Consider the following 27194-nt stretch of genomic DNA (forward strand, 5'->3'; position numbering starts at 1 on the left):
GCTGCATAAAGCCGTTGTTGCATGGTGATTTTACACAAGTGTAACAGTTAAATTGGCCTGGTTGTTTTAGAAGCAGCTTCCAGTAGCTGGTCAACTAAATAAAGTGAAGCTTTCAAGCAGAGTATAGAGTTAACGTAACAAATGTACCATCCTCCATCGTGGATCAACGGCAGTACAGGGCACTCTCCCTCCCATTGCTCGCCGGTTTATATCGCGTCCATTTGGTCGAACCACTTCCACTTTTCCTTGATGTTTCTGTAGTCACTTTTACGTATTTTTTTTATTTTATTTTTTCCCTACACTGTTGGTAGGTCCGGTGGTAGCCGTGTGCGGCCAACAGCTGAGACACTTCCTGAAAGACGTTTTCGTTTCGTTCGTAGCATTTGAGTAGACCGTCTGCAGCTCGTTTATTGACCACGGCATGGTTTTGCACACAGCCATTTCTTTTTACAATTCGAAAGTCACGTGAACAAATGATACTGTTATCGCTGTTGCTAACTTTAAAACTAGCGGGTTTATGTCCAGTGACGATTCTCTCTGTCCAATCAGTGATCTGCAAGATTTTGACGTCACATTTAGTATCGGCTCAACTCGCTTGGAACCACGACCGAGGTGGTACTAAAAGGTATCAGGTACTATCCACAGTGGGAAACCCCAAAAAGCGAGCAGTCGAGTTGTACCATGCAGTGGAAAAGCCCTATTAGCTATCTAAATGGGGACATCCCATAGACTTGTATTGTTTTTAAATAAAGCTGATTATAATTACTATAGACTAGCCCTAAAACAAACCCTAAGCCTAAGGAAAACTTGTAAATAACTTTATAAAGTTATTTATAGGGCTGTTGTTAATCGTGCCGCCTGACCCGTACATAAATTCAGAATATGGTTTTGCGTTCTGCAGTCAGCAGGGGGCAGTCAGCACAACCAAGAAAGAGAGCGGCTCCTCAAACCAACGAGAGTAGGGAGCACAGAATGAAGAAGGAGCCTTTCAAAGATGGCGTGCTTTTGCGTTCAAAGACATCTGGACAGAGCACGAAAGAATGCAGGGACTTTGAGATCCATTTTTCAAATGTTCAGTCTACTTTTAACTTGACAGCATCCTAATACGCAACATTTATGGTGCATGACGCTGAAACATGACGCAACCAATCTGTACATAGTCAAGCATTTAAATAGCGCAGATGAAAGGCATCCTGTGAGAGATTGATGAACTCAATTGAAAATAGGACAATGATGGCTTTATGTTCAATGAAAGTCAATGGAAATAAAACAAACAATATATTGATTTCCAAAGACTCACTTGGTGTTGTCAAATCAATGGTTCACTCTGCATCAATCATTTTATTTATTTGAATTATCGGAGTTATTATATTTATTTGATTACATTTTTGGTTATTTTGACGAAGTATTGATAATATATGCGATTTAGTTGCAATTCATTCATGAATCGATTGACAGCTCTAGTTATTTACTAGGTTTGAATTGCTTTTACAAATGAGAATGTCCCTGCATGTCTCCAAAGGGAGGATTTGTCAGATTTAGCTCACTTTTGGGCACTAGTTTGTCCCAAACTATAGCTAAGTATGTAGGCTACATAGACACACACACACACACACACACACACACACACACACACACACACACTCTCACTCTCTCTCTCTCTCTCTCTCTCTCTCTCTCTCTGTTTTTATTTTGCACACACGCTCAAAAACACACTCACACATTTACTTACCAACTCTCCCAAACACGGTAACCTCAGCAGTATATTCCAGTGCTTCAGGAGTGTGCGATTGATTTTCAGGGTAAATTAAATAACACACATCTCCATGTAGTGTCTCTCTCTGGAAGGACTTCACATTCGCAAGCATCAAGGCCGTTTCTTTTGGCTGATACAAGAGCCAGAAGTGTCGTCCATATTGCATGCACTAAACATATCCCACAAAGCATAAGCATATGATTCACTCATTCGCGGGATCTGGGACCAGCTGTTTTTCCGGCAATCTCATTGGCCGCGTGCACCAAGCCAAATTAATTACGCAGCTCACGGAGATTACGATGCCTGCCTCCCAGTGCCACAGTGGAAGATGGCTAATTAGCTATCAAATCAGACTAATTCTGATGCTAAAGCTGTTTTAATTTCTGATAATTAAGTCAGGATTGAATCCTTAAATACCCTGGCATACCATTATTGTGGTAATCACGGTTGTTGTTATGAATTATTTTTAGGCCCTCGTCTGTTACTGTTGATGTTTAAGGTAATCAGGCTAAGTGACTAGCTGGAGAGAGGTAGACATGCTAAACCTCCCTCATTCTCTCCTACTCGCATCCTATAAAAATACAATCTTTTTCCAGCACCTTTGTGCCATTAGACCTTAGTCACAGAGGAGTGTGTATGTCTGTGGGATAATATTTGACAACCTTTGGGACATTCTAGGACATCCTCATTGGCATAGAAAATTGCTTTGTTAAATAATTTTTTTTAATAATTTTTTTCATTATTATTATATAAAATTAAAATTTTATAAAAGCACTTACATTAATTCTTAAATTAAACATTTGTATTGTTTGAGCTGTAAAGTTGTTTAAATTGTAATTTGTTACTGTAGTTTTAGGGTTTGTTGACATCACATCGTCATGGCAATGAAATTGTAAAATTGGCTTTAACTTTAATCAGAAAAGGTTAGGAAGTGGTTTTATCATGCTGATATCATGTTTACATGGATATTGTTTTTGTCTTTTGGCTAACATAAAAAAATTGGCCCCATTCAGTAGCGTATTTTAACCACAATGCAATTGCGTGGGGCCCCGTTGGACGTCCCACCCCGTTGGAAAGCTCAGCAAAACCGTTTGAGGGGTGACCTGTTGTTCTGGTACAAGCATGAATACGCTGTTGTATGCAGGGCCGTATCAAGACAGTGTGGTGCCCCTGGGCACTATACCTCAAAAGGCCCCCCCCCCCCCCAAAAAAAAAGTTCGATCACGCGCGCACACACACACACAACACAAACACACACACACACACACTCCAGCATTGCAATCTTGATCAGACTGTTCATTATGCGAAATAGAGTGATATGTATCGCTATTTAGTTTTATTTATTTTTATACCGTGTATTCTCCGTGTAAATTCGTGCACCGAGACGTGACGCCCGTACCGTTTCGGTTCAAACATTAGCAGCTGCTGCATCTCCCCCGCTAGCAGCACCAGCGGTGTCAGACTTAGTGCTGCTGGTGTCTGCAATTCCCGTGTTCTCCCAAAAAACTAGTGATTTAACAAAAAATTTGTCAATCCCTGGAACATTTTTTATTGTAGCTAAACGTCTAGCATCCTTCTCTTTCTTTAATCTTCTTTTGCTGAAACCACTCAATTGCCGTCTGTCCATTTTGGATTTTGATTCATTTTCTGTAGTAGCCGTTAAAAAAATGACACATTTGCACGTAATTGTTGTGGACCAACTCAACTGTGACAGATTGGGGAGGGGGGGAGTGATAGTGGTCATGTAATCTTCATTTATTTATAATTTATTATTATTATTATTATTATTATTGTTAAATTAGTGTTCATAAACAAGTTATGTATGGTCTTTCAAGAATTTCAAGTTAATAATATAACAATTTACGAAAAATATTTTTAAAGCTTGTGTCATGTGGTGCCCCCTAGTGGTTGTGAATGGTTGGTGCCCCTGGGCACTGGCCCAAGTGCCCTTATGGATAATCCGGCTCTGGTTGTATGCGGACTCAGAGCAGCTCACGTTAGAGGACCATTGGGTTCGGGTCAGTTTTACATGTGATGAGGGTCCATTCACATCGAACGTGTTTTTGCGTGTGTCTTCTCTGTTTTTCTATTGTTTTCAAATGTAAACACGTGCTGGACGACCGTCCATACCTGCTGCACCGCATGTCACTGTTTCTTCAGTGTCTCACGCAGGACCGGCATATTTTAAACACTGTGTCAACTTAAAATGGCTTAAAATTTTTAACACATGCCTCATTCCTTATGCTGCGTCTAAACTGTTTTTAGCGCAGGTGTCACAGAGATTTACCCTTCTGAACAAGTTCAGGTTGCAAAGAGGCGACTGTTGCAATGTTTAACATTATTCCAGATTGTTCTGCACCAAGCAACCTTTCAGCGCTTGATAAACAGCAAAGTTTTTTCCCCTTGTGCTCTAGTGTGCTGAGGGGCCGCCGTGCCTTGTTTGTTTACTGTTATGAATGTAACAATGTTTAAAAATAATACAGCCTTTTGCAACATGGTGAACAATACAGTGCAGCGTCAGAATATAAGCTCCAGCAATATCATACTGTATACAATAATTCCCCAAAGTAATATTAATAACGCTGCATCATATTATAATGACAAACTGGACAACAGTAAATAATTGTTGGGTTATTGGAATAATAATAAATAACTGAATTCCGAAATGTTATTGAGAATATATGTATATTGCTTTTTATGACTGTATTGTGGATATCGGTCTATCTCTAATATGTCCTCATTTAGATAAATAAAATGTTTGTGTTTGTGCTTACTTAGTTGCCAGTACTTTGGGGAAGTCCTCAAAGGTAAAAAAGTATTAATTTAAAACGTTTTGTTTTTTAAATTCTGAAAATGCAATATGTTTTTAGGGGTAATGTTAGGGTTTGGGTTTGTGTGTAGTCATTTTAGTTCGCTTTATAATATACTGTAAGAACAATACAAGTCTATGGTATGTCCTCAAACAATTAGATTGCTAAGTACACAATGTGTTTGTGTGTGTTAAAAGTGAAAGTGGTAAATCTAGTAACACTTATTAGAACCACGTTTCGGAGCGTAGAAAGTGTGTGTGTGAACATGTTGATCACATGACGTGCGCTGTTCCCACCTCGAATCCTGAAGGATGTGTTTAAGAATGTTGTTTTTAAAGAATGAGCCTTTGTTTTCTGTGAAGCAGTGCTTTGCAGGTTATTTAGTGTAGAATTTCAAACTTGCATTCATTTAGAGTTACCTACCATGAATTTGAGCTGGCAGGGTCATGACCTGGTGACCTTTTGACCTTTTGGAAGGCAAGGTACAAGAGAGAGTGAAATAGTCAGAAAGCCGAGATGGAGGGATGATCCGAAAGACGAGGGAGAGAAGGACAGGTGCAGAGAAAGAAAAGCGGAGGAAAACAACCACAGTGTCAGAGTGTGGCCTCTGCTGCTTTTGACGCCAAAATGCAGACACTTGTGTGTGTGTGTGTGTGTGTGTGTGTGTGTGTGTGTGTGTGTGTGTGTGCGTGTATGTGTTGTGCTAGCTGGTCCATCAGCATTGCTCCTGGGTTAGAGCTGTTAGTTGATATTCCGTGAATGTTTCCATCTCTGAGATTTAATCAGTGTGTGTGTGTTTGTGTATACGTGTTGTGTGTGTGTGTGTGTGTGTGTGTGTGTGTGTGTGTAGCAAAGAGACACAAGATGGAGAGCTGCTCAGAGGACAGGCCACGAGTGTTATATATAATGACAGAATATTAAAGCTGTGTGTTTCACCATGCCGCTCTACACTGCTTGCCATAAGATTTGTATTCGAGCCGAGCTCAAGATTTCCAAATGTTAAATCTGCCCATCATAAGTGGTTCATGAGTTGGATCCTTTTCAAGAAGGTTTTTAATACTCAAATCACATGCAAATCACTGCTAATCATATTTTCATGTCAACGTTTGTGTGGTATTGCGTTTGGGGAGTGAATGAGAAACACAAGAACGCTTGTGGGTTTGTGTGTGTGCGTGTGTGTGTGTGTGTGTGTGTGTGTGTGTGTGTGTGTGTGTGTTGGCTGCGTGCTCGATCATTCGTGTGTCTGTCTTTAATATGCGTCTCTCCAAACTGTGAAATCTCCAAAGAAACAGTTAAAGGCATAATTCGCCTGTTAAGCACATCAAGTGTGAGAAGGCTTGTTTTACGCTGTGTAAAAATGGCTGTGAATAGTCTTGTAAATCAGCACTGCTCACTTTGTGTGTGCGTGAATGTTTGCGAACCCGTGTCAGTCTGGTTTCTATGCTATTGAAGGGGGTCTCAACAGTGAATGAATGGTTAACGTGACAAGCCGAACAAACCCTCTGCCCAAACGGGACTTTAATGTGTAGTCTTGTAGAAATATGCTCGTGGCGTTGGTACGTCTTGTGAGCAGAAGTGTGTGTGTGTGTGTGTGAGAAGGAGGCTGACTGTGTTAAATAGAAATATTGTTCATGGCAAGTGAGATGTGAAAGGAAGAGTGGCAGGTCGTATGTGTGTGTGAATGTGTGTGTGTTTGAGCTTGCTCTAATTATCGATTGGATTGTGGTTGACAGATATGGAGTCTGGAGAACGGCTGGCCTCGCCTTCCTCCAACCCGGCCTCCGTCCACGCCACCACCTCTGCATCGTCATCTTCCTCTTCGTCCTCTTCCTCATCCACAGCAGCCTCCAATGCCAAGAGAAGCCTAAACCACGGAGCAATGGCCTCGCTCAGCACATGTGGTAAGAAAACACACACACGCACGCTCTTTCATACCCTGATGCAAGGGTTGCTTTTTGTTACAGTGTGAAAAGTGCTCAGTCAAAACTCAAGCACAATGATGCACGCCAGCACGTTACATGGGGGTGCTTTGAACATGACTCCCAGTTTAGACTGTGTGGTTTGCAGCAGATCAGAGACCGATGTCATCAGGGACCGCACTTCCTGTCTGATGAAGCATCCTCAATGAGTGACATCTGATAAAGCACAAATCTTTTCTACTGTTTGAGTATTGTCTGATAAATCACAGTTGTTCATGTGTCTCTAAAATCTCCTCATCTAAACCAAGTGTGCCGCACAAGCCCTCAAAAGTGAAGCCAAAACGTCTCGATCGCCTCCCGGTGACTGGTCCTAGTATAGGTCATAAACCCCGCCTCCCCATGTTATTCAATGGGACGTGAGACCAACTAAACAATTAAATTACACTTCACATATCTTTTTTCCAAAGATAGTTTCTGTCATTTACTGTCGTTTCTATCACGTTGATGTCATTTCAAGTGATTGTTTTTAGTTATTTGATGCTATAAAAACAGTGCTGTGACATCATGATTGACAGCTGTGATTGACAGGTTCTCTGAGCGAAGTAGTCACTGAACCACCAACTGACTTTTTGGAGATTGGAGCTTTAAATTTAATATCTAAATTATTTCACACCGTCATAAGTCAAAATTCAAAAGTGCAGGGGCGTGCTTGCGATTGATTCAGCGAGAGTGAGGGCGGGGCCTTGATTTTGCAGCTTTACTTCCTGCTCACTACTGCGCAGGTCTGGTCTCGAAATCACAAGTCCCAAGATGTCAGCGCCATATCGGGACACTGGCGGCTTCAGTTCTCACCAGTGGAAAAGAGCGAAGGGGCGTCGTTCATCTTTTTTTACAGTCTATGATCTAATCGGTTCGACTCTGTTTCTCACGCATGTGGTCGTATGGTTTTATAAGACTTAAAATATAGCACACAAGTAATTTTTGAAGCTCGACACCCTTAGTGCCCATGAAAAAGAACACACTGGACATCTAAAATATCTTATTTTGTGTTCCATGGATGAAAGAAAGTCATACAGGTTTAAGGGTGCGTTCACACTTGTATTTCGGTTCTCTTGGTGCGAATGATACATTTAGTCCTGGTTCATTTAGCGTTCACACTGGCATTTTTAACACCGAACCTATCAATACAAAACCAAAGGCATCAGGGCAAAGTCACGACCTGATTGGACAGTTTTTATGACGTATATTGTTTGACGGAACTTGCCGATCATCCAAAACAATTCTGGCTGCTGGCCGAAATGTGCTCGTTATATCTATATATGTATAAATGGTGATATTTTTACCAGCTGAGAACAAACAAAGAGTTAATAAAATGTGTAAAGGAGACAAAACAGCAGCAGGAATTCCTCCGTTGAACACACAAATGAAGATATGCTGCAAGGACGGCTGACGGCGGTTCCGATGCCTGTACCGAACTATAATGGGCAACATAGCTCCTATGATGAGAAGAACCAGTATTAGGCAAATTACTTCCTGTTTTTGGTCTGTTTAGATGACTTTGGTCCATGTTGTGTTCATATATCAATCGAACCGCACCAGAGTTCGTTTGGAAGAGGGCCGAGACCACCTGAATAGTGGTGCGCTCCAAGGTTCGGATGGCAGCGTTCACACTTGTTCAAATGAGCCGCACTAACAGAGCAATCGCTCCAGAGTTCATTTTAATCTAACCAAACCTGCCAAGTGTGAACACACCCTAAAAAGACATGAGGGAAGTAAAAGATGACATCATTTTCATTTTTGGGTGAACTGTTCCTTTACAATATGTATTGTTTTTCTAATTGTCAGTACTCTTGTTATAGACCTGTCTGATAAAATGGGAAAAATCTTCTCCCTCCTCTTGTTCTTTCTGTGGTGCAGTCAGGGCCGAAGAAAGCCACCGACTTTCTCCTGTCATAATTACCATCTTATTGTTCGGCATGTGAAAACACCGTCCAGGATTTAGCGCTCCCAGTTTTGGCTGTGAATTGAAAAGCTGCTGCATTAATGAATCTCAACCAATTAACCAAGCCTTTGTTAATACTGCTGCCGTCTCACCCCCTTCACATAAACACACATGTGAACGCACATGCACAATAACACAGCTTTCCTTCCATCTTTCAACGTCCTCTTCTCTTCCACTGTATAAACAGAGAAGTGTGTAGGTCTCCACTAACTCTTCTGTTTGTAATTTGCTCTGTCAGCTTTGGTTTCTTTTTTGGCCCTGCGTTATCTTCTGACGACTCTCTCGGTAACGGTTGATATTCCTCATGGCTCTCCACTCCTGTAGCTCCATATACCCGCCCAGCAAGAGGTGTTACGTGAAGGGAGAACTTTTTTTTATTATTATTATTATTTATGTATTTTTTTGTAACTCCGGCATTGTGTTAGGAATCAGAGCAGTCACAAGGAGAATCACACTGAGGAAGCAGGAATGACGTTCCAAAAATATGTATATTCCATCAAAGGTGCAAAATGTGCAAATAAATAGTGTTTAAAAGTGATCATAGAAACAAGGTTTCATAAACCTTTTCCACTTCACGGTACAATTCGACTCAACTCGCTTTTTGGGGGTTTTCCACTGTGGATAGTACCTGGTACCTGGTACTATTTTAGTACCACCTCGGTCGAGGTTCCAAGCGAGCCGAGCCGATACTAAATATGATGTCAAAATCCTGCAGGTCACTGATTGGTCAGAGAGATTCGTTACTACCAGCATCACTTGAGTTTCGACACGGACCCGCTAGTTTTAAAGTTAGCTACAGCGAGAACAGTATCATTTGTTTGCTTGACTTTCGAATTGTAAAAAGAAATGGCTGTACGCAAAACCACACCGTGGTCAATAAACGAGGTGCAGACGTTCATCTCGTTAGCGACGTACAAAATGAAAAAGTCTCTCAGGAAGTGTCTCAGCTGTTGGCCGCACACGGCTACTACCGGACCTACCAACAGTGTTTATTTAAAAAAAATAAACAATTTAAAGTGACTACAGAACCATCAAGGAAAAGTGGAAGTGGTTTGACCAAATGGACGCGATATAAACCAGCGAGCAATGGGAGGGAGAGTGCCCTGTACTGCCGTTGAGCCACGATGGAGGATGGTACGTTTTGTTACGTTAACTCTATACTCTGCTTGAAAGCTTCACTTTATTTAGTTGACCAGCTTCTGGAAAGCTTCTAAAACAACCAGGCCAATTTAACTGTTACACTTGTGTAAAATCACCATGCAACAACGGCTTTATGCAGCACAATGAGCTAGTAGCTAACAGCTAGCGGTTGTGTTATTGTTTATTATTTTGTGTCGTGTAGAGGCGGCGCAACTAGGATGATCAGACTATAATCTCACCCACGTTGAGGCGGCACTAAACAGCAGTGGAAAAGCAAACTCAGAAAAGTAAAGTGAGTCGAGTCGAATCGTAACGTAACGTGCGGTGGAAAAGTGCCAAAAGTTAGGCCTGTTTTTGGTAGTAAGAATGGTACATACTCCCCTCCCTAAACAATGGAGGCTGGAGTATATTGCGCTCAAGCAGTGCTAGCAACCTTGTCCATGTGCTCAAACACTCGTCGTCCATCTTTTTTCCTCTCCCCTAGTGCCAGCCCTCCCTCTAGTTACGCCCCTGGTTACACAAATTCTCAAGATTGAGAACTGATTACCTCTTACCTCAACATCAACTCATATTATATACTATATTATGCATAACAAGGACTATAATATAATGTTAAGGCCAACATGTTACAAATAAAAAACGTTAATAAAAATTAGAGGGCATTTTTTTCCATCACATTTTGAATTTCTGGGGCATTTTTGCAGTGGGTTTTTAAGCTTCTGAGGTAGTGACAGTAAGTTTGGCATCTTTCTCTGCTGTAATCCACCGCTCTCTATTTTTTCTCTTTTGGAAAGTCGTAATTAGAAAAACATTATAGTGGATTGTTTCTTGTACTGTTGCTGCAATTCTCCCATTAAACGCTATTGAAGCTTACCCCGCTATAGTTTACTTCCGTGACCCATTATTGCGTTTTGCTTTTGTAGGGCAGTATACCTCTTTAATAGAGTCAAAATTCCAAAATAACAATAGGATCAATTATAAAGTGATTTTATTGTATTTAGTTTAGTTAAAAGACAGAGAACCCCAGTAATTCAGTCCTGGTTGAACTGATTAATGCTCTGAATGAGAGCATCCCTCGACAGGTTCTCACAGTGCTATCATTACTGCTTTAAACGCAATTAACACTTTGTCCCACTAAATCACCAGCCCACAAGTGTGCCGGAGCGAGAGATGATGGTCAGGTGGAGAACGAGGTGCGTCTGTGCTTAAACAGAGAATGTTTTAACCTCTCACAGAACAAATGCCGGCCACATGTTCATACTTATTCTCGCCATCCCTCTCAGACATGCAAACAATTAAGTCGGCTGTCAGATCTGTCTGTAGAAATGTGATTGATGCAAATGGGGGGCACATTAATCGGCTTCCGCGGCATCCCACATAAGAGAGCAAACGAGAAGACAGGTGGGGGAGGACAGTGCCGCTTTTCAAGATGGCTCGGTTTGTCAGAAGATGGAGAACACGGGAAGGTATGGGGGGTGTTGGGGGCAGGGAAAAAGCGAGAGACAGTGAGAGAGAATGAAGGAGAAAGATAAAATAAGAAGGATATCAGGTAATCCGGTAATTCTGCTCTGCTCCTCTCAGAGGCTGATTTAATTATTGCCGACTGAAAGCGCATTAATATGAAACTGGCGTTTCTGCAACTGTGTGTGTGTGTGTGTGTGTGTGTGTGTGTGTGTGTGTGTGTGTGTGTGTGTGTGCCTGCATGTGTGTGCCAGCAGGAGCGGATGACGGTCTTTGGGGGAATATTTCCTCTCATTTATCTTCACATCCGCCTCTCCTTCTCTCTCTCCTTTTTGTCCTTCTTCCTTTTTTCATTGCCACTGTCTATATCAAGACAAATCCCAAAACATGCAGCATGTTACAGTTGGCCTGTGGATTTGTCCTTCTCTCTCTCTCTCTCTCTCGTGTGTGTGTGTGTGTGTGTGTGTGTGTGTGAGTGTGTGTGTGAGTGTGTGTGTGAGTGTGTGTGAGAGTGTGTGTGAGAGTGTGAGTGCGTGTGTGTGAGAAAGACAGGCCTTAAGCTAGAGAACTGAAAGCTGTCTTCTCCTGTCTCTTGTCCTTTTCTCATACTAAAGAGGACATATCATGGAAAACAGGATTTTCCATGCTCTTTAAATATTCCTTGCTCCTTATATGAGAAAAAAGAAAGCAGTATGCTAAAAAAAAAAAAAAGAAGCATACTACACAACCAAATGAGTCGATCAAAAAGACTCTTGAACTCACAAGTTGTTGTAATATATAAAATAAACGAAATAAATATAAAAATAGCACCAAACACTGCACCACAACCATGACACATTAACATATGTGATCTGCTCATTTTGAGACGCATTGACCCAGAATCCCATTTTGAGATTTGTTCACTGAAGTATAAAAGGTCTGTGCTTTGATATTATTTTTGTTTCTATCCCAATCTGTTGCCAAGATATAATTTTTTTAAAGGAAGGCTGACATTAAACCTTGTTCTTGAGAAAACAGACTCAAAAAATGTTGGACAATATTTGACAGAATTAGAAGATTAATTTAAAGGGATAGTTCATCCAAAAATGAAAAGTGTCTAATTTTTTACTCACCCTCATGATATTTCAAGTGTGTATGACTTTCATTCTTCAGCAGAACACATTTGAAGAAAATTAGAAAAATGTCTCAGCTCAGTCGGTCCTTAAAATGCAAGTGGATGTGATCAGACTTGTGAAGCTTTAAAAATCACAGACAATCAGCATAAACGTCATCCTTACAAATCCAGCAGTTAAATTGATGACTTCTAAAGTGACACGATTGCTTTTGGTGCGAAAAAGGATCAATATTTAAGCACTTTTTAACTATAATCCAACGCTTCAGGTAAGCTTTACAACAGGGTGGAGATCAAGCAGTCTCTCGTGTGATGTATTCACATTGACTCGTTACAGACGTAATCTCACGTTCTCCTCTAGGCTGAGACATCCAGGAAAAGCACACAAACACACCATTGTGAGTAAAGGAACAGATATAGATCAAAACCAACTAAGCTTCTGTACAGTGTTGTTACCCGCTTGTGAACAGCGCTGCTCTACTGGGCGCGTCGCACGTGCATGCCAACACGATTACGTCATGCCGATGCCTCTGCAGAACTGAAGCATGATTTAGACTTAAAATAGTACATGAATATTGATCTTTTTCACACCAAACAATTTGAAGATATTAATTTAACCGCTGGAGTCGTATGGATGACGTTTATGCTGACTAGCTGTGATTTTTATTTTTTACTTCAAAAGTCAAATCATCATCCACTTGCATTTTAAGGACCTACTGAGCTGAGATATTTTTCAAATGTGTTCTGGTGAAGAAAGAAAGTCATACACACCTGAGAGATCATGAGTAAATAATGAGATAATTTTTAGGTGAACTAAACTTTTAAGCATACTCTAAATTCTGAAGACATGAATAATGGTTTAGGGAAAAATTTAATTTTATATATATATATATATATATATATATATATATATATATATAATATTAGGGCTGTCAATCGATTACATTTTTTAATCGAATTAATTACATGAATAATTAATCGCGATTAATCGCATTCACAAATATTTGCTGAGAAAGCCCCTCATATAACAATAACTCAATATATAATGATTATACATATTTATATTAATATATAATTATACATTATCTTTAAATATTTAAAAATTATATAAATATTCATATACATTACATTCTTGTGGCAGAAGAGTTCATCATTGATAAGACAATACAAAAAGCGGCTTTAGAATACAATGTTTTGTTTATTACTATATTATTGATCATAAGTCAATCATTGGCACACAGTTCACAGTAATCCATTACACAAGTGAATTTGTCAATCAGTTGGAGATTTATTATGAGGGCTTGTTTAAGGACCGTCAATGAACACCTGCGTCAAACATGCTTGTGTAGCGTCATACACATAAAATGTTTAGGTCACTGTGTCGTTAAATATAGTTTAATACTCAATCTTTAAACACATCTTGAGATCCCTTAGATCGCATTTGCGCTCCTTCGAGTGTTTTGGACGCAAGAACGTAACGCATGTTTGTTGTTCTGCCTACTGAAGTGTTTTGTTCACTGTATAAACTGTGTGTTGCTCATACAGATGAAGTTTCACTTACTGCCCTCTGGAGTAAACAGGTGGTACTACAAGCTTGCATTTCTCAGGAATCTTCCTTATTATGGTCCGTATATATATATATACACAGTATAATCTGTATATTTAATGCTCTAGCATGCAGTGTGCACATGTGCATATCAATTCTTTCAATGTCTACATAACATTAATGCAGGCTCACAAAGCATACTTAGAACATATCCATGTATTTACAGCCATTCACCTGCACAAACACCTCCGAGCTATTGACGGAGATCGCACATCCACCAGCTAAAATACTCTGAAACGAGGTGTATCCACTCCGAATCTGTTGTCGCATCTCTGACAGTGATGATATGTAATGTTTTTGCAATATCCTCTTCTGTAGAGTCACAACTAACTATGGACATTGTATCATAAGTGTTTCATGTTGAGACTGTATTAATTAGAAAGCTTTGACTTTGTTTTATCAAAACCTTGTAACCTTGGCTAACATTATAAATTTACTGCAGGGGTAAGTAATAAATACTACAAAAAACTACATGCAGCTGACAGCTGCTAGACTCTTCCGTCTTCACACGTAAATTACAACAGAGTGAAGTCAATGCCGCCTTCTCTGTCCCTCTTACCAAAATCCAGCATTTCCCGTCATCACTTTTATTTCTGTGTGTGTGAGCTGGCGCGGCACTTCTCTGGCGGAACGGTGCGCTCAAGCCTTTTTTTCCAGCACTCTCTAATGGAAATTGAATTTGCATGAAATATGCGGCTTAAAAATTACATCTGACTCCTGAAGGAGACAATGGCCAGCATCAGCGCTGCCAGAGCACATCGATCCCAGAGAGGATGCAATCTGGATGATGATGATGACGACGACGACGATGATGATTATGAAGAGCATTGTGTTAACATGTATACCGAGAGCTCGGGCAATGTCAGACAAGGGATTGAAGTGATTTATCGAACTCAGAGAGGGTGTTGTGATATAGGATATTGAGGAAGATACAGGAGCAGTTAGGGCGTCTTCTCTCCCTCTTCTTCATTCTTTTCATCTCTCAAACCAAGAGACTTTCATTTGACCTGATCATAGTTATTAATCAAATACTGTCAGAAAGCGTGTGATTACATTAACAGCCATCAAACTGTCTCATCCAGGCATTCATGAAACTCCCCTGTCTCTCTTTCTCTCTCTCTTATACACACACACACACACACACACACACACACACACACACACACACACACACACACACACACACACATGCGCTCTCTCTCTTGTACACTTAAACACACTCTCAAAGGCTGACACAGCACTCTTTGAGAAAGAGAGAGAAAGAGAGAGAGAGAGAGAGACGTCCACAACAGTCCTGTGCCTCCGGATCTAATCACAGCAATTTTCCATCCATGCTGAGAGAATAGTGTGTTTACAGGGTTTCCGTTTTGGCATGCAGCCTCAGTCAGTGGTGTCTCTAGCTTCCGGATCATTCCGAATCTTGAGGAATCTGTTCTTCTGCGTGCAGGACTCCCATTATTGATAAAACATAGTGGCAATGCCCACAATCTGTTGGGAAATGTAAAGATAGTAGGCTTTCACAAAGAGATAATGAATAATTCACGCAGCATTCGCTGTCTCGCACAAATGTGCATATTTGCACTTCACACCACCAAAATGAATCAGTGACTGAAACTTTCACAAGGCAATGCACAATAACAACATAATACATGAAAACAATATATAAAAGGTAGAAAGTGAGTTTCTCCATTGTTTTCAAGTCTTCACTGGATGCTTATTTGATATTATACTCCTGGAGTTTGACTGAGAAACCTGTAATTAAAATTATTCTTACAATTAATTTATTAAGTTATTCTACTGTTCGCTTAGATGACCCATCCTCCTCTTGCTTTACAGAACATGAACATTTTCATGAACATATGCCAATATTATTTTCTATGGTATGTGTAATACAAAGCATTTATTCATTAAACCCATTAAGTGATAGCAATTGGGAAATTATCATGTTTTTGTTTTGTTTTTTCAATTTTTTTTAGAATATGAGTTGTGTCAGCACAATTAAACCGCACTAGCATCTATTTAGGCAACTTTGTTCGGGACAGGTAATGCTTGGTCACATGTTTTTTAATATCATAAATATTTCTCTTGAAAAATTTGGCAACACTGATTTCCCCCCTAATTTCTCATTGCCGCAACGTGAAAAAAGTAGTGATTTTGATATTCTCTTTACGGTAACCTGAAGAAAATAAAAATATTATTGAAATTGTAATGCATTTGTGTATATACATCATAGAAGTACTCCCTTGGAGCTGCCTTTTAAGTTGTGGATTTTAATAATAAAAAAAAAATAGTATCTTTTTCCTGCAGTACAGTACTGAGAATCATCACTGAAAACAGTGGGTGTAGTAAAAGCACATCTGGACGCATTGCGGTAATTGGGGGGTAAAATGTGCTTAAAGGAATATTCCGGGTTCAGTACAAGTTGAGCTCATTACCACAAAAATGAATGTAGACTCGTCCCTCCTTTTCTGTAAAAAAAGGAAAAATCGGGGTTATATAAACGCACCTTCAGTGGAAGTGAAATGGGGCCAATTTTGTTTTACATTAAAATAAAAACAATTTTCAAAAGTACAGCCACAAGACATCAACAATATTTGTGTTAACATTATTTTAGTGTGATAAAATCCTTTAATAACCTTTTCTGTGTAAAGATATAACCAATTTTGTATCTTTGTTACCATGACGATGTAATGTCAACAAACCCTAAAACCCTCAAATGACTGTAAAAATGACAATTTAAACATCTTTACAGATCAATAATACATGAGTTTTAACAGAAGAATTAACGTAAGTGCTTTTCTAAAATGATACGCTTCACATTTATGTATTTAAACCCTCCAGAAATTGTCCCCATTCACTTCCATTGTAAGAGCCTCACTGTAACCTCCATTTTTCATGTGATTATGTATTAATAAATGTGTATTTGTGTCTGGTTTGTGTCTGTTTGATGGGAAAGGTCCTCTGTTTGGGTTGACGGGCAGTGACCAGCCCTTCAGTGTCAGCTCAGTGACATCTCTGCCCAGCGCGTACCCGCTCATGGCTCACCCAGCCTTTGGCCTGCTCTCCCCAGCAGCAGCCCGCCCGGAGTTTGGGGGACTAGGAGGACTTGGCGTCACTGCAGCACTCGCGGCTCACCCGCAACTAGGAGCCTTTTCAGGTATGGTCGTGCGTGCAGTGTGTGTCGACACATCCAATGAGAACTTGACTGAAGGCCTATTCACATGAAGTCCTGCGAGACTAAATGACAGCAAATTATACAAATATTCACCATTTAATCAAAAGTTTGGATGCCAGAGTAAAGTACTCAAAATCCACAATCCAAACAGAGAATTGTCAAGCACTCATAGACATGCATAGTTTTTTTTTTAGCTGAAAATTCGAACACGTTGTCAATTGTGTAACATTATCTTGCCTTTCTAATTAATATTTCATCCCTGTCTCATTTTGATTGTCTGCCCTAAGGTACTGTATAGTTTTGCTGACTTGCTCGCTCTCTCTCTCTCTCTCTCTCTCTCTCTCTTCAGAATGGTGGAGGGCGGCAGAAGCTCATGGCCGGAGTACTCCGGCCTTCTTCCCCCCTTTTCTGGGCCTACCCCCTATATTCGCCCCACCACTTCACAACCATGAGGCCAATCCGTACACATCCAAAACCCCCAACAAGAGCAGCCAGGCCTCCAAAGGTATTATTAATCTATACAACCCCAGTCACTGTATATGTGAGTGCGCTCCTACCAGCCTCCTGGAAATAAATCTGGTTACTTTGAGGCAGATTTAAAGTTAAAGAAAAGTAATGTAGCCTTCAGGCAAGTGACCTCAGGGTAATCATCGCCCTGAGCTGTGTGGAGTTTATCAGATTATCTGCAGTTTTCACATGTACCTTTGTCCCAGAAATGCCTGATACATGTATTTAACCATATAAAGTGATATTTAAAGCATTATTTCACCCTAAAATTACAATTCTGCCATCATTTATTCATTCTCATTTCAATGCAACCCCATAAAAAGCATATACATTTGTTGTGTGGAAAACAGCAGCTCCGACATTCTGAAAAATGTCTCCTTTTGCGTTCCATGGAAGAAAGCGGTTTGGAATGACACGAGGAAGAATAAATGATGACATAATGTTTTATTTTTCATGACAGATTCCTTTTATTTCCTGTTTAAACAACTGTCTAATGTATATTGGCAACCATAAAGTAAACCCAAGCACGTTTGGTGTGTAGTTACAAACTACAGATGCACGTTTTCGCAGCGTTCTATACATCACTTAAAACAATGTGTTTGGTTCATGCTAACTCTCTTAAATGCAGGTGTGAACGGAGCCGTGAATGGCCGTTCTCTCTCTCCCTATGTGGCTAAAGGAACCGTTTCAGCTGCCCCCTCCCCCGCACTCCAGCCCCCTGAGCATAGCCGGACCCCCAACGCCAAAGCCCGTGACCGCAAGGCCAGTCACCATAGCAACAGCACAGGGGAGCTTCAGGAGAAACCCTTGCAGAAAACTAAAGAGAAGGTACAACATCATGATGACACGCGAGGAGCAGACACGGCGTGTGCAGTGTTGTGTCTAAACACACAAACACAAAACGACAAATACATGACCATAGTGCAGTTGATTTGGGGAATTTATTGAAATGATTCTATAATGAGGTTGATTGATATTTGTGTTGACCAATACAGAAAGTCCGTAAGAAGCAGGTGGCGGGATCTGGTATAAGTGAGAGTGAATCTGGCTCGTCACTGGATACTGACAGCGATGGAGTGAGCAGCAGCGATATCGATGACCTTGGAGAGGAAGAAGATGAGGATGACGAAGATGAAGATGAACAGAGTAAAGACAGCGAGGAGTCGGACTCCGAAAAGGAGTGGCAGAAGAAAAAGAAAATGAAAGTAAGGTGTTCATATTAGCATTTTACAGTTTAGTGTGATGTAGCCTTGACATTCAAATCCAGACTAGTAACCTAAAGTTTGCAGGTTCGAACCCCGCAATGAACAATCCATGAACCATCACCATTGTGCCCTTGAATAATGCACTTAAACTCAGATTGCTCCGGGGGGGCTTTTCCCTTTTAAAAGTGTACTGGAACTCACTTTGGGAAAAAAACATTTGTGAAATGGCCATTTAAATATAAAAGTCTTCAAAAACAACCTGTTTAATGCCAAGTGCCATTACACCGGATGTGCCCTTATTCAGGTAAGTTGCTATAAATTCATCGACTTTAACTTACTTGCGTAGAAATGTTCTCTTCAAATTACTGTTCACCATGACAGTTGTTGACTTGAAAGAGAATGGTTGCAGTAGTTGAAGTGGACAGTTTACACTAATGTCTGCTATAGCGCCCCTTGTGGCAATGTCGAGAAAGCACCGCATACTTGCATTGTGTTGTGAATTGGGGACTAACACATTTCTGAATGCAACTATGCACCAAATTAAGCTTGGAAAATGTGAAGCTTCTACGCAGAGATTATTTTATATATGGAGATAACAACCTTCGCGGTTCTGTCATAGGAGAGAGCATAACGGCTAGTAACGGTCAACTTGCGTGTTACGACAGTGAGTCGACGTTTGCGGATACCATACAAATGAATGGGAAAAGCCGTAAAATTACCTACCTGTCGCAAAATTGTCCATGACTTCTCTAATAAAACAGCAATTTGATCATAGTGAACATGTTGAAGATTAGCGACAGACATTCATTAATATTAATTATTCATTAAATAATGAGCTGTTACCTCACAAAAGCAGTTTATTCAGCGTACTGAAGCATCTCCACCATAGAAATCCATTAAAAAAAGAATGGCCTCTTTTCTCCTTGCCTGTGTACCACCTTACTAGGCTAAACTTGTAGGCTCCCCTATTTGAAGGGTTCTGTTCTACGCACACACTTTCGTAGGGTACGTTTTGGCCTTAAAGGGATAGTTCACCCATCATTTACCTCGGGTGTAACAATCCATCGATCTGGATTGATGCATCAATCAATTAACCAACAATGCAACGCGTTAAGATCGACGTACATATTTCTTTATGATGCACCTTTATTTTAACATTCTAATGCCAGCCACGTCTGTAGGCATGTCTGTCATGCGTTGCAGCAACGTTATGATATTAATCTTACTTCATAAGTGGTAAATATGCTTCTCATGTGGGACACGGATGTGCGTGGACTCTGAGTGATTGAAGTTGCGCTCTGCTCTATCCGTGTGTGCGCACATCAACAGGGCTGCGAGCTCCGGTGACAGGATAGCATGGAGCGGCTCACAAGAGCGATTAAATCGGGCTTTCCTCAATATTGTGGCGCATGCAAGACATTTTAATTCTACATGAGAATTTTTGCTTATAAAGCGCTTTGGAGAAATTCAACCATGTCAAATGGCTAAAGAGCCCCGATATTTTGAACAGCGCTGACGAGGGAACGAGAAAACACCTGCTCTGCGCCAGTATCAATTACAAGACTTTTCACATCTTCACATCAACACACTAACTAACATGCATCAGAGTAAACTGTAACAGAATTTTTCAATACAACCTCAGAAGATGTAGCCATGAATAAACACGGATAGCACATACTCTCCTGTCATGGGTATGTAAGTATTTTGGATTCAAAGACTTGCTTGACTGTTGTAGGGATGACAAATTGTCACTGAAGTGTTCTACTCATTCCACAAGGTGATTGATGATGAAACAAATGATCACTTGTGTATGATTGTATGACTTTATTTTTTTAAATTATAATTGTTTTCTGTATGAACTGAATTAGCTTATTTTGTTGTGGATGTCCCAATGTGGAGACTGGATTTGCCCTTTTCAGAGAGCTCAATAAAATATTCAAATCATATTTTGGTTGCATTTCTGAGATGATAATTGTAATTGTGTAAAATAGGCACATAATATTGTAATATCGATCGCAGCCCCCTGAATCGAATCAAAATCATATCATGGCAGACTTTGAGGTATCGGCAAACATCGGATCGCTGGCTAAAAGAATCGATACAAGATCGTATCGGGATGAAGCAGGCGATTTACACCCCTATCATTTACTCACCCTCATGCCATCCCAGATGTGTATGACCTTGTCAGAAAACAAACAAGGTTTTTAGAAGAATATCTCAGCTCTGTTGGTCCTCACAATGCAAGTGAATGGTGACCAGCTCTCAGAAGGTCCAAAAAGTACATAAATGCAACATAAAAGTAGGCTAATCCATAAGACTCATGGTTAAATTCAAGTCTTCAGAAGTGATATTATAGGTGTTGGCAAGGGTGTAACTTTGGTTTGAGAAGTGGGGGGGACACAATGATGTTCTCGATCGAAAAATGTTTTCTATTTGAATCCCATTTCCTCCATTTACATATAGGCTACATTTAGGGACTATGGCGATACAAAATCCAGGAAATGGATATAAAGTTGTTTATAATGATACATTTTGCCAAAAAGAATAATAGGCTACTAAACTATATATAAGAAAAATATGTCTTACCTTATTTATTGTTTAATAGCCAAGACTTGAGAGAATCATTTTATAAAGTCAAAAATACTTTTAAATAAGAAACTAAATCATCAGTAGGAGGCGGCAGGCGAACGTCTTAATGAGTGAGTCATTTATTCAAACGATTCATTCAAACTGCTGATTTGTTCAGGAATTAGGCATTTATATGGGTCATTGAATCTTTGACTCAACCGATTCGTTCAAAACGCTGAATCATTCAGTAATGAAAACACTTTACGTGTTCCTGTGAGAGTCAATATAGCGTATAAAATGTAAGTGACTTTATATTATTTCCTTGTTTATTTAACTGTCATATGAAATTGGTGTCACATGGTGGTATTCCACACTCTTGGTCGTGTGATGTTGCTTAACTGTATAAATATAAAAACTCTACATTAATTTTTACTGCTGTTCACTGAATTTCTGTGTGCTGCGCTCATTTGTTTTCATTTCTCCTCATGAGGCGGGATCCTAGACAGCACAACCTTGTTACCGTCGGACAGTCAGCGGCTGTTTGCTACGGAAGCGTATTGCATTCACTTGAGAAAAAAAAATCTACTCTGTTTTTCTGAATGAACGGCTTAATTATCTCAGAATTACGAGATAATTTTTCATGGAAAAAAAAGTTTTTGCTCTGTTTTTCTGAATTAACGACTTAATTATCTCAGAATTATGAGATCAGTTTTCATTAAAAAAAATATTTTGTTCTGTTTTTCTGAATTCTGCCAGGAGCTCTATGGGAGCTAATGTGAAAATGTATTAGTTCATCGACAACCACAGAACTTGCTATTATATTAATTACAGATACAAATTTGATTATTTATATTAAATTATTCTCTTTGTAAAATAAAACAAATCAATACAATAGCTTATAAAACATCACCAATGTGTATTTCAATGCATAGTAAAAACATTAGACATGTATGAAACACATAAAGGCCAAACCCAAAATGGCCAAAACAGTTAATAAAGAATATGAACATTCGCTAAACTGTGGGAAAACAAACTGATTTAGAAAGCAATATTTGTTTTACTGTGAGCAAAAATATCATGCTGTAAAACTATAATGAAAATAATATGCTGTAAATCATTATGAACGAATTCTCCTAAAAGTGGGCTCACTTGAACAAAAAAGGGGCCCCCTTTTAGGAGAATAATTTAATATAAATAATCAAATTTGTATCTGTAATTAGCTACAATAGCAAGTTCTGTGGTTGTCGATGAACTATTACATTTTCACATTCATTAGAATTAAAATTTCGTGGTCCTGGTGTTTATTATTAATATAACAGATTCATTTATTCATGGATTTTGATTCCAGTGGTGGCTGCATAGGATTGTTTCCAATTTCCAATAACTCCAGAGCGTTGTAAAGTCCAAAAGTCAACATGTTTTGAAAAAGGATAGATGTAATAATTTCCAAAATTCACAACATGTTTTTATCTAACGAAATATTCCGCCTCAATCCATGTTTGTTGGCGTTTAGACTTTCAAAACCATTTTCACTGTGGTGGAAAAAACTTGCTGTACACAAAGCGAGGCACGCACCTTCCGGGGCAGTCTAGCTAATATATAATATATATAGGCCTATGTATGTGTATAGTCTAGCACTATTATATATTACAAAAAAGATCAGTATTATGTAGGACTATCTGCGTTAAGCTTGAGCTCCATTTAATCCATTCTATTTTATTCAATACATTTTTAGGGTGATGACGCCATAAAATATGACTGACAGACATTAGAAGCTTCATTCTAAAACCTCAATAGAAGTTTCGAATGTAAATATGACATGACATTTGGTCCAGTCTAGTATGAACGGTCAGAATGACCGCTATGGCCATTCTAGTAGTTCTAGACTTCCGGTAGTTCTCGTGTTAAATGCAAGTACAAGTCTATTGCTTGATTAGTGTCCTTTGGAAGATCAAAGCGTGTCTCAGCCATGACAGTATTACAAATGTCATAGACAGTAATGTCTTTGTATTGAAGGCCAAGTTTAAAATATATCTCTATAAATTCATAGCATCCAAGTCTCAGACGACTATACAAAGTAAAATAAAACCGGATTAAACTTGAAAGGCGGGACATGTTTACTTCCATGCAATCCAGCTAAAATAGAGCTCCTGGCAGGATTTTGAGGGATCTCATTAATTCAGAAAAACAGAACAAAATATTTTTTTAATGAAAAATTATCTCAGTAATTCTGAGATAATTAAGTCGCTAATTCAGAAAAACAGAGTAGATTTTTTTTCTCAAGTGAATGCAATACGCTTCCGTAGTTTGCGGATTGAGAATGTCGGCAGATATTTTTTTAAAATTAACTTACATTTTAAATGAACAAATATTGTAAGTGAACAACAATAGCTCAAGTTTAGAAAAACATTTATTATTAAGACTTTAAAAAATATTTCTGCATCTGAGTATAATGAGTTGAGTTGAGAATAACAATAAACTAGCAGCCAGAGTCTGCTTGTCATACATTGCTGACAGAAAACGCTGCGGTTTAAAGTGGACTCGTTTTCATGGTACACAGAATGTTCTAGGGCTAGGCAACATTAAATGTTTAGCTAACAGTTTGAAGTTACCTAGCAACAATGTATGTTAACGTTAGCTCAGTCAATGTTAGTATCAACAGGTGTAGACAAAATAAAAATTACCCTGACCTGATCTAATTTACTGAATCAACCAACTCACATCTCCTTTCTTTTTTTCATCCATGAAGATATTAAAACCTGTTGCTGGCGCTTTCATTACTGACTACAGCGATACCGGCTGCTCAGTAGAACTTTCAGTGCGCTTACAGTTACACTATTAAGAGTGTGCACGAGACGTTCCTGCCTGTCTCTGTCAATGCGCGCGTCCACGTACAGGCACGCAGACGCCGCGCATTAACAGAGACAGGCAGGATGTCTGTATTCTGCTCGGTCCTGCTCCTCCGTGGCGATGACGGCGCACGTTAAAAAAATAATAACAAACGAATTTGAAAGTGGGGGGGACACGAACGGGATTTTGAAAAGTGGGGGGGACATGTCCCCCTTGTCCCCATAGGAAATTACGCCCGTGGGTGTTGGTGAGAAACAGGTCAATATTTAAGTCTTTTTTTTTACTACCAATCTCCACTTTTTCCAGCCAGTAGGTGGCTGAATGTGAAAGTGGACGTGTAGATTTACAGTAAAAAAGGACTTCATAAGATATGGATTTAATGAGTGGAGTCAAATGGATTACTTTTATGTTGACTTTAAGTCCTTTTTGGACCTTCTGATATCTGGTCACCATTCACTTGCTTTGTGAGGACCAACAGAGTTGAGATATTCTTCTAAAAATCTTCATTTGTGTTCTTCAGAAGAAAGAATATCATACACTTCTGGGATGGTATGAGGGCGAGTAAATGACTAAAGCATTTTCATTTTTGGGTGAACTATCCCCCAAAATAAGGGTCAGAGACTTCACAACACTATGACTTAACCACTGTGACCAACTGTGTTGTATTGTACATTGCTTCTGCTCATCAGATGGGCATATTGGCAGTCAAACCCTGGCTGTCGCAAGAGAGAAATTATGGCTTATCATGCTACTTGGACTTTTGTGTTTTTGACCAAGTCTTGAGCAACTCTTCTCTCTTTTTCATTTGCTCAGATTGTGACTCCAAACTCGGGGCCCAATAAAAAGGAAAAGACCAGATCAACAGAGCTGAAGGACTTCCATGGAAGCCTGCAGTATGGTGCATCTCTTGAACCCTCTCCTCCAGTGCACCTGCATCACTCTCCACCACCTTCAGCCCTGTCTCAGTCCTCTCTGCTCTCTCTATCAGGCAGCAGAGCCAGGGAGAGACCCCTCCACACCAGCGTCATCCAGTCCACCGGCCTGGCAGCGTGTGCTAAACCGTTACCGTTACCGTTGATCACACAGTCGCGTCAAAACTCCTCGCCTAAACGTTCTCCACAGCATCGTACTGCCTCTCCCAAAACCCCTTCTACCAAAACCCTCCCTCTTCCCCTCAACCACTCCCACTCTCTTTATGCTCCTCCCCCAAGCCACTATCAGTCCCCTCCCCTCCGAAGCCCCTCCCCCTGTCCTCTTCCCCCAAACCGCCTCCTCTCACCCCCTCTCTCAAGGCACAATCTCAAGCTTCCTCTCACAAGCCCCAGGCTCTGGCACTGGACGCTCTGACAAGCAGGAAGATTCTGGAAAGTTCTCTAGCACACGTCAATGACTGCAGAGTAAAACAGGTGAGTGGACGGTCTTGCCTCGATCTTGCCACGGTCTTGGTCTGGCAGGAGCTGAATCTGTGGTAACAGAGATGCTCAGCCTTTAAATCCATATATTAATCTCCCTTTTCCCCTCAAGGCCATTGTCTACGTTTTCCTTTTACAGAAAAGCAAACCAGCTAAAGCAAATTTTCCACAATTTGTGTCTGTATCTTTTAAGCCAATTTAGGATTATCGCTTTTAGGGTGCTGTTGGTATTCAGGATGTGTCTCTTCTTTTATTGACCAGCCTTTTTGAAAAGGTCAGGGTAACTGAGAGAGATAGAGATGGTGTGCGTTTTTGTGTGTTTGTGAGTGTGTTTAAGGCAGAAGGACAGAACGGACAGCTCCATTCTCTTATCAGTACGACTGGCTTCCCTACTGTGTGCTTTTAGTTGGTAAATGAAAGTGACCATGTGCATCGCTTTATTAGAATTACTGAAGCAAAACCAACAGGCAATTAACTCCATGACTTCTTAAGGGTCCAGATTTCAGCAAATGAGTGTAATAAATGTGCCTTTCCCCTCACCTCTCCTTTTGTTGCCATGAAATTACTATTGAAGAGGTTAATATAGTTTCTTTTTGCCCTTTTGTAATTAAGTGGTTTTATTATTATGTTACTGAAGGGAACAGTTTCACACTGGCCTAATATTTAGATTTTATAGTTGTGCTTGCTAAGGCAAGCAAAACTATTGCAGTTTCTTACTTGAGGATAAGGATGTGAACAGACCCTGTACTGTTTGTGCTACCGATATGAACGATACCTAGAGTCATGCAGTTTGTTGAGGAGATGTATGCTACGTATATCTTTTCTAAGTGATCAGACTTGGGATTTTCACCTGGAGGACGATAAAACGGGTGGAAAAATCCCATAGACTTGCATTGAAGGTGAGACCCAAGCCTTATCCAGGGATATACCATTGAGATTTGGGAGTGGCCTCTTTTACTTGGGATAATACCCTTAAGCAAAGCGGCGAGGTTTGCATGGGCAAGCACTGCTCACATCTTTGCGAATCTAGTTTTGTTTCATTATTGTCCCAATGTGTTTACTTACTTTGAGTCAGGAAGCTATAATGGTGCCATAAAGATTGTAATCCATTGAGCTCAACAGTTGAAGAGAGGGCAGAGTTTGAGCATTTCTTTCCCCCCTCAGTTTTAATGAACGTTGAGGAGCTGATTGAGTCATATCTGTGCTGTTGTTCTCTGTTTCAGCGAATCAGAGCAGCATTATGCTCACTCACACTCTTCCTCCACCAGCACTTAAGCCACATGACAACCTGCACAATTACCACATCTCCACCTCTCCCCTTCCATCTCGCTCTTCTCATCCACTCTTTGTTTACCAGTCAATACACTCAGTATGCAGATCACTCTTTCCAACATGTAGCTTTGTTTAAGGAATTGGAGGTTTGTTTCACTTCATTTTAAATGCTGAGACCCACTTTATATTAGGTGTCTTTAACTACTGTGTAAATAATAATAAAAATGTAATGATACAATGTTCTTACTGTGTACATGTGAGTTTAAACGTTGTACTTGCATTTAAAATACTAGCATGTAATTACAGGATTGTAGCCACTCCTTCAGCATCTTTTCCCTGTAGATTTGTTTGGGGCATTTAGTTAAGCTCCCTTTTTCTAGCTTTTTGGCGACTTTTTAAA

The 27194-nt window shown here is 39.9% G+C and overlaps 1 protein-coding gene across 1 annotated transcript in view; it reads left to right on the forward strand.

Annotated features, from left to right (window-relative positions):
- Positions 1 to 27194, forward strand: part of LOC127653525 (bromodomain adjacent to zinc finger domain protein 2B-like) — a 111287-nt gene that overhangs the window by 49629 nt on the left and 34464 nt on the right. The window contains 7 exon segments of the mRNA XM_052140215.1: positions 6300 to 6467; positions 16762 to 16962; positions 17330 to 17485; positions 18116 to 18315; positions 18483 to 18692; positions 24924 to 25266; positions 25269 to 25516. Of these exon segments, the coding sequence (XP_051996175.1) occupies positions 6302 to 6467; positions 16762 to 16962; positions 17330 to 17485; positions 18116 to 18315; positions 18483 to 18692; positions 24924 to 25266; positions 25269 to 25516 (1524 nt within the window). The 5' untranslated portion in view covers positions 6300 to 6301.

This window comes from Xyrauchen texanus, chromosome 13 (assembly GCF_025860055.1).
Source record: "Xyrauchen texanus isolate HMW12.3.18 chromosome 13, RBS_HiC_50CHRs, whole genome shotgun sequence".
Classification (NCBI taxonomy): Eukaryota; Metazoa; Chordata; class Actinopteri; order Cypriniformes; family Catostomidae; genus Xyrauchen; species Xyrauchen texanus.